This window comes from Oncorhynchus clarkii, chromosome 31 (genome assembly GCF_045791955.1).
Source record: "Oncorhynchus clarkii lewisi isolate Uvic-CL-2024 chromosome 31, UVic_Ocla_1.0, whole genome shotgun sequence".
NCBI classification, from domain to species: Eukaryota; Metazoa; Chordata; class Actinopteri; order Salmoniformes; family Salmonidae; genus Oncorhynchus; species Oncorhynchus clarkii.
In genome coordinates this window covers 24,268,343-24,279,839 of record NC_092177.1, presented here as the reverse complement: position 1 = coordinate 24,279,839, position 11,497 = coordinate 24,268,343, and the positions used below count along the sequence as shown (strand labels likewise).

General features: G+C 43.9%; 1 protein-coding gene across 1 annotated transcript in view; it reads left to right on the top strand.

The window, feature by feature from the left end:
• Nucleotides 1-224: 224 nt before the first annotated feature.
• Nucleotides 225-11,497, top strand: part of LOC139391013 (A disintegrin and metalloproteinase with thrombospondin motifs 2-like) — a 200,727-nt gene continuing 189,454 nt past the window's right edge. Inside the window, exons 1-2 of the mRNA XM_071138476.1 lie at nucleotides 225-400; nucleotides 3,354-3,796. Coding sequence (XP_070994577.1) covers nucleotides 316-400; nucleotides 3,354-3,796 — 528 coding nt within the window. The 5' untranslated portion in view covers nucleotides 225-315. The remainder of the gene's footprint in view (nucleotides 401-3,353; nucleotides 3,797-11,497) is intronic.

Genomic DNA, 11,497 nt, shown 5'->3' with positions numbered 1-11,497 from the left:
CGCACGTGTATGTGGAGTCGGGGAGTTGTCAGAGTGCAGAGGCAAGGAGCGAGCGAGACAGAGAGAGTGAGAGAGATAGAGAGGGAGGGGGAGAGAGATAGAGAGGGAGGGGGAGGGAGGGAGAGAGAGGGAGAGAGAGAGTGTGAGTTAGAAAGGGAGAGAGAGAGAGGGAGGGAGCGTTCTCTCCCGGTGCACTTGGCAGTTAGTTGCGGGCTGCTGTGCTGTTGCTGTCGTGGCGGTGTGGCTAGTCGCGGGGAACTTTAGCACACTGGAGCCCGAAGTCCCACTCTCTCACCTGCGCAGTTTGGAGCTGCCATGGGTCTCGCGCCTGGATTTACAATCTTAATCATTCTGCCGGCCTTTCTTCACACGAGCGGCCTGTATATCGCCAGTAGCGTAGGTAGGTAAATGTGCGACTTATGTTTACAATATTTTGCTGTTTCCATACACCGGGGGTCAATTGGGTAGGCGCAACCTTCTGTGCGCACTGTGCGCCCAACAGCGTAGCCTAGGCTATAGTCGAGTTATATACATACCCTAAAGCATCCATTTTCAACTTAATAGATGGATGAAGGTTCCCGATACATTTCCCAGAGAATCGTCTCTGTGCTGTGGCATAAGGGCAGGCAGTGTTGTGAAGTGTGCGTTTCTCTTTCCTCTCCTCATCCCGGTGGTGACGCGGGCGCGCGGTTCAGGTTTTCGGACAGTCAGGGCAGGATAATTCACTTTGGCTTTGTAAAGGATGCAAGGTTTGTTTGTCATGGAGTAACCGTATCTGATTATGTGGAGATCGCTGCTATCGATTTGGTCACAGGACAGAAAGATCGGATGTTATTGATTATAAATTAACATAATTCCGTTACATTTGAGAATAATAATAATAATAAACATAGCAGAATAATATAAATTGCACAGTGTTTTACAGACAACTTTTTTTATTTTGTGTTTATGGGGAAAACATAGCTTATCAAAACTGTTATTATAGGATCAGTCTGATGACATCTTGAAGGAATCAGGTGCCCTCATCCAGGGCTCTTCCTAGCTTTTGGGGGGCCCTAAGCCATATTTGGTGGACTGGTGCAGATTTAAAACAGTTTTAAAACAAATTGCATGCGATTCTACTCATTTTTCCATGGGGCAGATAGAACTTTGCCGTTTTAAAGCTAATTTCATGGAGTTCGAAACATTTTGACATGGAATGGAAAAAACATTTAGCAGTTTTAAAGCAAATTTCCTGTAATTCTGCATATTTTGCCATGACTTATGCCATGTTAATATGATATCTGAGTGAGAGTGACTAACAAAATCAGTGGGGCCCCTTGAGCATGGCAGTTAACCCCCAACAACTGCTCCCCAGGCACCCTGCCGATGACATGGATGTCGATTAAGGCACCTCTCTGATTCAGAAGGGTTGGGTTAAATGCGGAAGACACATTTCAGTTGAATGAATTCCCCTTTCCCATAGAGGTCAGGGTCTGGGCACGTGCCTTGTGTGCCCGGTCAGTATTTCAGCCGTGATTGCTACAAGGTTTAGATAGCTGGCTAAACTACCTTACCTAGCAATCTATATAATGTTAGCTGACATGGGCTAATTGAGTGACTGTTAGTGACTGACATAACAAAAGGAAAACTGCTGATGCACAACCAAATTTTGAAATTTCACATTGTGTATTCTACTATCCTAACTAACAGGAAGTTGAGACCTTGACTGGCTTCCTGAAAAAAGAGGTGCCTCTAGCGGCTGCAAGGCCCAAGCGGCTATATATGTCACTTGTACCTATAAACGCCACTGTTCTCAACTGCTTATTCTCACAACTGTTAGATAACAATATCCATTATAGACACTCATTATGCCTATAGTGATTAAAACACCATATTTATTATCTGTGTAAAGATATCCATTTCAGATATTAATAATAATATTGAGTGATATTGAGAAGGATAGTCGGAGGGCTAGTGTCACACTGATATGATCTAGTGTTGTGACTGTGAGTTGTGATACGTGGGCGAGGTGCTGCTTTCTGTCACTAGTGGTCCCGGAGGGAGCATCTCTCTCTCTCTCTCTCTCTCCCTCTCTCGCACATCTAAAAGCCGTCTCAGAGGGAGGTGTCACTGTCAGTGCCACAGTTTTAGGGCGATGCGTCGCCAAGAAAACGGCCTGTAATGCTTAGAGACCTGGTTATGGGGAAGTAGTAATGACGCAATAGGCTAATATAACTTTTATATGAATTAGGCTACATGATTACTTAGAAATATATTGCATGTCTCCTCAAGGCTTGAGAGGACAACATGAATTTTGCACAACTTGGTGCGTTGATCAGAATAGATAATGATGATGAGGATGACAATACATTATGTTACACTATAAGGCCTATATCTATCTTACCACTGGAATCCTTTAAAACAATTATAATGAATTAGTTTGCCCTGTTTTTTCTGCTCTCTAGGTTAATCTCCTTGTGTTGTTGTCTCCTTGTGTGTCCACGAGGCGTTGTTATTAAGCCAACCAAGTGTTTCTTTACTCAACTGCATGCTATGGAAGTCAGCTCCATGGGAACCATGGCAGGCGGTGAGAAAACATTATTCAGCGTGTGAGAGTCGCAATTAGCACCTTGATCTTCTGCTGCTCTCTCTGTTGTCTCTGTGCTGCTGTGTGTGAGGAGATGACTGAGAAGGAGAGAGACGCACACGCACCCAACACACTGCCACTGCTGAGGCTGCCGTTTCCATGCGCGCAGCCCTGCATGATGTGTGGTCACATCTGGGTTCAGAGGTGTGTGTGTGTGTGTGTGTGTGTGTGTGTGTGTGTGTGTGTGTGTGTGTGTTGGATAGGCTTATTTGATTGAAATCCATGCAGATTTTCTCAGTGATCAAGAAGTGATGCAATTAAGATGACCTTCTCTCTTTCCATCTCTCTCTCTCTCTCTTTCCCTTTCTCTCGCTGTCATTCTCTAATATACCCCCTTAACTCCCCTTTCCCCCTCTCTCTCGCTGTCATTCTCTAATATACCCCCTTACCTCCCCCTTCTCTCTCTCTCTCTCTTTCGTTGTCATTCTCTAATATACCCCCTTACCTTCCATTTCCTTCTTTCTCTCACTGTCATTCTCTAATATACCCCCTTAACTCCACTTTCCCTCTTTCTCTCGCTGTCATTCTCTAATATACCTCCTTACCTTCCATTTCCTTCTTTCTCTCTTCTCTAATTCTCTCATTCCTCCCCTTCATATCCTATTTTCTCCTTCACTCTCCCTCTGCATTCCTCTCTCACCTCTCCTCTCACCTCCTATTTCTCCCATTCACCTCTCTCCTCCCTTCCTGTCTTCTCCCGTCCTCTCTCTCACCCCCTATTCAGACTCCCTGCAGCATGTCCTGGGGGAGTATGGACTGGTGAGGCCCGTGCGCGTGGACGTAGACGGCCACTTCTTGTCCCACGCTGTGTCAGCCGGCCTGGTGGGTGCAGGGCAGTCCCGTAGGCGCTGGAGGAGAGAGGCTGGAGAGAACGGGGGAGAAGGAGAAAGAGGTGAAGAAAAAGAGGGAATGTACGAGGAGGAGGACGGAGGGCCCCGACACAGACAGCTTTACTACAACGTCACCGTCTTCGGCCGGGAGTTCCACCTGCGTCTGCGTCACAACGCGCGACTGGTGGCCCCCGGAGCCAAGATGGAGTGGCATGACGATGACGACAGCAACGGGACAGCCACACGCTCCGAGCCACTGCAGGGAGACTGTTTATATGTGGGTGATGTCACAGACACGCCCGGAACCACCGTAGCCATCAGCAACTGTGACGGCCTGGTGAGTTTTGGTTGTTTCGGTTACTGTAGAGTCAATGCAATTCACTGAACACATTATGACTACTCTCCAATGGGAACATTTCCTGATTCTCAGCACTGTTACATGCTGTACTAGGGTTGTCCTTCTTTCTGCTCCTCTTTTCTACCCTGTACTAGGGTTGTCCTTCTTTCTGCTCCTCTTTTCTACCCTGTACTAGGGTTGTCCTTCTTTCTGCTCCTCTTTTCTACCCTGTACTAGGGTTGTCCTTCTTTCTGCTCCTCTTTTCTACCCTGTACTAGGGTTGTCCTTCTTTCTGCTCCTCTTTTCTACCCTGTACTAGGGTTGTCCTTCTTTCTGCTCCTCTTTTCTACCCTGTACTAGGGTTGTCCTTCTTTCTGCTCCTCTTTTCTACCCTGTACTAGGGTTGTCCTTCTTCCTGCTCCTCTTTTCTACCCTGTACTAGGGTTGTCCTTCTTTCTGCTCCTCTTTTCTACCCTGTACAGTATTTGCTGATTGGTGGAGCTTGGTCAAGCTCTGTAGTGTTTGAACATTTAGCTCATATGACTGGATGAGATGTGCTGGTGATGTTTCTGTTTTGTAAATCTGTTATGGATTGTGTCAAGACGTTGCTCTTAAGGCGTCTCACCATTCAATGGCCTGTAAAGCATGTGGAGTGAGGTTATCAGTCACCAATCCTATCCCCTTCTTTAGAATGTGTGTGTGTGTGTGTGTGTGTGTGTGTGTGTGTGTGTGTGTGTGTGTGTGTGTGTGTGTGTGTGTGTGTGTGTGTGTGTGTGTGTGTGTGTGTGTGTGTGTGTGTGTGCACATATGTCAACGACTGCAAGACAGCGAGAGCAATCATGTCCGAGTTTCCATAGGAACGCCCAGTGCAGTTAATAGACCAATAAGAAAGAGAGTACCAATCCTCTCTGCCAATAACAGCTAGTTTCCAGCTTTCCCCTCCCCACTCAGACCATTATACAGACAGTCCTAGCAAAATTCTTGCTTTAAAAATTGCTCTTGCTAAGAAGCTATTTCTGTTTCTTTATAACCATTTTGATTGAAAACAATCACAGTAAGGTACTTCAATGTTACTCAGAAATGATTTGATATTGAGATGAAAATGGCTGCATTGGAACTTTAAGAAGAGAAATTGTAGAAATAGGCAGTGATAACTAGTGACGACCCCTTAACTTCTCTCTGGTAACTGAACCATGATAGGTAGGTACTGTATTTAGAAAATTAATCAACTGAATGATGTCTTTGGAGGGAGGGAGGGAGGGAGGGAGGGAGGGAGGGAGGGAGGGAGGGAGGGAGGGAGGGAGACTGTGATCAGGTCTTGTTGAGGAGATGCAGGAGACTCCTGTACACTGTTGGCTGGGAAGGTGGAAGAGAATTGGTTTCACTTTTAAATAAAGTTCAGTACAGAAATCCTAACCTAGCCTCTTGGAATATTTTATGCATGAGTGTGTGTGGTTATAAACCTCTGCCCTGCTAATGGCTTTCCCCCTGGTCTAGCATACTCGGTCAAAGCTACAGAGGCTGTTGTTTGACGTGTGTGTGTTTGTGTGTGTGTGTGTGTGTGTGTGTGTTATTCTCTGCTCTCCTCTATGCATTAGAGAGATTACATTTAGAACTGGTTATCAATGGGATCTCTTTTGGGCCCAAATCTTCACTACTCTACATCTCTTTTGGGCCCATAACTTCACTACTCTACATCTCTATTGGGCCCAGAACTTCACTACTCTACATCTCTATTGGGCCCAGAACTTCACTACTCTACATCTCTATTGGGCCCAGAACTTCACTACTCTACATCTCTATTGGGCCCAGAACTTCACTACTCTACATCTCTATTGGGCCCAGAACTTCACTACTCTACATCTCTATTGGGCCCAGAACACTACTCTACATCTCTATTGGGCCCAGAACTTCACTACTCTACATCTCTATTGGGCCCAGATCTTCACTACTCTATATCTCTATTGGGCCCAGATCTTCACTACTCTACATCTCTATTGGGCCCAGACCTTCACTACTCTACATCTCTATTGGGCCCAGACCTTCACTACTCTACATCTCTATTGGGCCCAGAACTTCACTACTCTACATCTCTATTGGGCCCAGAACTTCACTACTCTACATCTCTATTGGGCCCAGAACTTCACTACTCTACATCTCTATTGGGCCCAGAACTTCACTACTCTACATCTCTATTGGGCCCAGACCTTCACTACTCTACATCTCTATTGGGCCCAGAACTTCACTACTCTACATCTCTATTGGGCCCAGAACTTCACTACTCTACATCTCTATTGGGCCCAGACCTTCACTACTCTACATCTCTATTGGGCCCAGATCTTCACTACTCTACATCTCTATTGGGCCCAGATCTTCACTACTCTACATCTCTGCAATCAGACAGACAGACAGACGGACAGACAGACAGACAGACAGACAGACAGACAGACAGACAGACAGACAGACAGACAGACAGACAGACAGACAGACAGACAGACAGACAGACAGACAGACAGACAGAGAAGCCTGGATGTCCCTGCAGCCCTGAGTAGAACTGTGTAATAGACACTCAGAAAGGCTCAGTGATAGAATAGACATACAGTGCATTCGGAAAGTATTCAGACCCCATGACTTTTTCCACATTTTGTTTCGTTACAGCCTTATTCTAAAATGGATTAAATAAAAAAACGTCCTCAGCAATCTGGGATGGGCGGATGTTAGACCTATCATTATCCCTGCTACAGCTCAGCAACAGGTGGGAGAACACCTGGCCAGCGGAGACATGTATTACACACACACCTGGTCACAGCTGGGAAGCTAGCATCCCACATGGTCACACAGCACTCCAACTTATGGCAGATACATGCATGGTGAATACAGACTTCAGAACGAGCCAGACAAACCTCACCAGGCATAGAGAAGTGATCCGCGATGTAGGGTGATCAGAGAGCGTTTCCCTCTCTTTCATCTGTTCTCTTTATCCCCCCTTTCACTCCCCCCTCCATCTCCTTTTTATCTCGATCTACCCTCTCTCGCTCTCCCTATCCCCCCTTCTCTCTCCCCTCTTTCTCGCTCCCTGTCTTTCCCACAGCCACCAGCGGTAGAGACAGGTTGGATAGCTTTTCTAATGATGCTATTAAAAGTGCCGGGGGAAGGAGGGGGAGGAGGGGGAGTAGGAGGAAGAGAGAGAGAGAGATTGGTCCTTTAGCAGGTTGCCGTGTCTGTTTTCTAGCAGTGTTCTATCACCTAAGGTGAAGGGTGTTGCACTCTCTCTCCTTCCTATGGTGGATGAACTGGAGAAACAGCATAGTTTGTCTATATTTGGTTGTCCCTGTGCTGTAATGTATGTAGATTGTTGAACGAGAAGTTAGAGACGGCCTTTAGGTGTCGCGTTTTGTATCCCCTAGGTGTGTGCATGTGTCTGTCTGTCTGTCCCGGTCTGTGTTATTAATGCACAGCATGAGCTGGGAGAAACTTGTCTATTTTTGTATTTGCGTTGAAAACAGGCTTTCATAACCACCTCGGAATCCAGACACAAGCGGAAACACCAAAGGCATTTACAGGTGTTGCAAAAGGATTGTTCTAGATCCGATTGGATTTGCCAAGGTCCCCAACAATGGAATTTTTCATTTTGTGATGTTACTCTTGGATGCGCTACGTATTGTGGGTACACATCCATTTAAATGCTTTTTCACCATGCTATTCAATTTAAATACGATGTCACTATCTGTCTATAAATACCACCTGCCAGGCCATAATGGTAAATAATCATTTGTTCTTAACCTGCCTGCTAAAATAAAGGTTAAATAAACATAATAAATATGTAAATGGTGTCTGAGTCTATTCTTTATTAAGTTCCACAGTCCTTGTTGCTGTATAACAGAGTCATTCCTCACGAAACCGAGGAAAAACAAGATTATGATTTGGGGGATTTTCACAAAATGTAATCCATAGAATTGTCCTTTGGAGCAAGGATTGTTTACATATATAGGACATTTGTATCTAGGAGCAAAATTGAGAAATAATTACTCAAAGTTGGGATATCTACGCCATTTTAGCCTTACCCAGGCCTCCTTTAAGACTCCATAATGTTTAATCCATAATGTTTAATCCAAAGAAAAAATGTGTGTAATATGTGTAATTGATCACTTGCTCTGTAATATGATTACTATTTCGATTTTTTTTTTAATTAAATACATTAATTTATTAATATTGAAAAATGTAAACATTAATATTGAAATAATTTAGCAAATGTTTTTTTATTGTTGAATATAATATACTCTATGGGCATATCAACGTTCCAGAGTGGGATCTCTTCTAGTTTTAAAGTTATGTCCCATTTTATATAGATTAACGTCGTTGTCAATATAACCAATCACAGTCCCCCTTTCACTTGTATCATGGCACATCCTGTAAATCACCAGCAGAGGGAGACCATTTTGAATCAATTTTCACATTCACTCTGTTGGTAACACTTACAAACTGGATCATAACTCTAAAAGTAGCAGAGATCCCACTCTGATATGCCCGTACAATATATAATTTATAATAATAATAATCAAAATTAAATGTAATTGCTAAAATATACTTAAGTAGCAAAAGTAAAAGTATAAATAATTTAAAATATCTTATATTAATGCAAAGCAGAAGGGACCATTTTCTTCTTTTTAAAATGTACGGATAGCCAGGGGCACACTCCAACACTCCAACATATTATTAATGGAAGATGCATTTGTGTTTAGTGAGTCCAGAGGAGGTAGGGATGACCACGTGTTCTCTTGAAACGTGCGTGAATTTTCCTGTCCTGCTAAGCTAAGCATTCAAAATATAATGAATATAATATAATATAATATCGAATAAAATATAATATAATAATTTGGTTGTCAGGGAAAATTTATGGAGTATAAAGTACAATGTATTCTTTAGGAATGTAATGAAGGTAAAGTAAAAGTTGTCAAAAATTTAAATAGTAAAGTAAAGTACAGATACCCCCAAAGATTACTTAATGTAGTACTTTAAAGTATTTTTACTGGATTCAAACATGCAACCATAGAAACCAGAGGCAGATGCTTACACCCATCAATCACTCCTGTCCACAACGTCCTAGAAAATCGAAGTCTACTTGAAGGTAACAGTGCTCACTGTTGCCCCTAGTGGCCAGTTTCCACATAATCTCCCGACGTCAAATAGTGACTTTTATCATGGGTGACCTGCCTGAAAAAAATAGCCAAATCAAACATTTTATGTATATTTTTATATTTTGATATTGCAGAGAAAGCTCTATAGCTTCATATGACATCTATGTTTGCTTATTATTACTCAATGATGCTTTTAGAGACAAATGTTAAATATATGTGAACAATCCTTCCTCCAAAATGATTACATTTTGTGAAAATCCTCCAAATCATGGTATTTTTTTGTTTTGGTTTCATGAAGAATCTCAACGGAGAGATAGTCTACAGATACTGTACTGTTCAGTCTTTCCATCCCACCCCAGTATCACATGTCAGCAGAGGACTTAATCATGCCAGTTTACAGCCCAGCCAGTCACATCAGGCAGGCGTGGCAGTGTTTAGGCTGGGACCTGATGATCACAATAATAGACTCACACCAAGTGCCAATGACACGTCCATTTACCCCAGACAGCCCCGCAACTACATTATAGAGCCATAGAAAACCATTCAGCCAGGCCAGGTAGTGGTGCGGCGTGGGGGGCTTGGGCCTCTATAGGCCTCTACAGTGTGTTTCATTCACACACACAGTGAGGGTCAGGCGATAAGCAGCTCTCCATTGTAATCAGCTCAAATTGAAATGATGACATAAATTACAGAGCAACACTACAGCTGTTATTGACCCCGGTTGTCCCGGAGTGGCGGAAAGAGAAGAGAGAGATGGGGCTGAGGGGCTGCAGGGAGAGCCGGCTGGCTGGCTGGGTATGAATGAGAAAGAGAATGAGAGAGAGACTGACTCCACCATGCAGCGTAGCCCACTCAGACACTCAAACACACAATTACTCAATCTAGGGCTATTATCAGGCAGTCAGTGGTAGGAACACTCTGACAGCGGTACGCTACTGCTGCGGTACATAGCTCAGAGCACAGTAGAGCAGAGCATGCTTTTACCACAGCTGTGATTTCAGTCTGCCTCTTATTCAATGCACTTAACCAGCCCCCCTGTTTTCCTCTCTCTCCCTCTAGCGATCTTTCTCTCTCTCTCTCTCTCTCTCTCTCTCTCTCTCTCTCGCTCTGGCTCTCTCTCGCTCTGGCTCTCTCTCCCTCTGGCACTCGCTCGCTCGCTCTCGCTCTAGCGATCTTTCTCTCTCGCTCTCTCTCTATCTCGCTCTCTCTCTCTCGCTCTCTCTCTGTCGCTCTCTCTCTCGCTCGCTCTCTTTCTCTATCTCGCTCTCTCTCTCTATCTCTATCTCACTCTCTCTCGCTCTCTCTCTCACTCTCTCTCTCGCTCTCTCTCTCTCTCTCTCTCGTTCTCTCGCTCGCTCTCTTCCAGGCACTAAGCCTCTGTAATCCAAAGGTTAGCATTGCTAACAAGTACATGTAAAGTCTCATAGCAAATACTAGCTAAATGCTAACATTGCGAACATTTTATACAGACTCTGAAAAATTATTTGCAACTCATAAAGTTATACAAGGATCATCAAGGCAACTGATTTTGTATGTGTGATATCCAGTTCCGGTGGCATGCATTGAAACACTTTCTTTTGCAAATTACTATGAAATAGCAGACTTATTTCTTAAAACTTGTCAATACTAAACACCAACACCAAGCATTGGGACGTTCATTGTGTGACAATAAATAACTGGCAGGTCTATTAAGCTCCAGCAGCTTGAATTTGTCCATTCACAGTTCAGCTGTGGGAACATGGCGTCTTGCAACACCAGACAACAGAAAGAGCAGGCCGCTACTATCCGAGAGATTGTTTGTGACGAGATTACCTCTGCCCCCAACTTGCAATTAAAATCGGTAAATTAATCATTGGCAGTGCTCACTAATGAAGTGGATACCTATTCAACTAAAGTGGAAAGTCTGAAGAAGACAACCAATGCCACAGAGGGGTGACTTCAAGACCTGGGAACAGTGTGAGGTAAATTAGAAAGGATAATCAACTCCTAAAAGAGAAAACCAGAATCACTCAGTAATCATTCCTGTACGTTCAATGTGTGGGTCACAGGACTTGAAACTGGTGTGGAAGCGGGCATCCCAACTTCTTTCATGAGCAATCTTTTCTATGAACTGTTCGGGCAGGAGAAGCTGGGTCCCATGCCTGATTAACATAGATCACCGCACGGGTTAATTCTGAAATAGCTCTCGTTGTATGACTGTATGAATCCACAGCTTTCAGATGGGGCTTCATCCACCAGGCAAGAATTATCTTGACCTTCCAGAACCCAACTCTCATGTTTCCACTGCAAGGTAGCTCAAGACTTCATTGAGAAGCACATCACACCCAACACACAAGGGGACAAGCCGACAGATGGAACACCCATGTTTGTCTCATTATTCAGGTATGCTATCCATGCACAATCATGCAGCCTAGCCACTAGTGGAAAAGTTCCCAATTGTCTCACTTGAGGAAAAGTAAATAGAAATTTGAAAATGTCTCAAGTAAAAGTGAAAGTCATCCATTAAAATACTACTTGAGTAAAAGTCTAAAAGTTTCTGGTTTTAAATGTACTTAAATGCCTC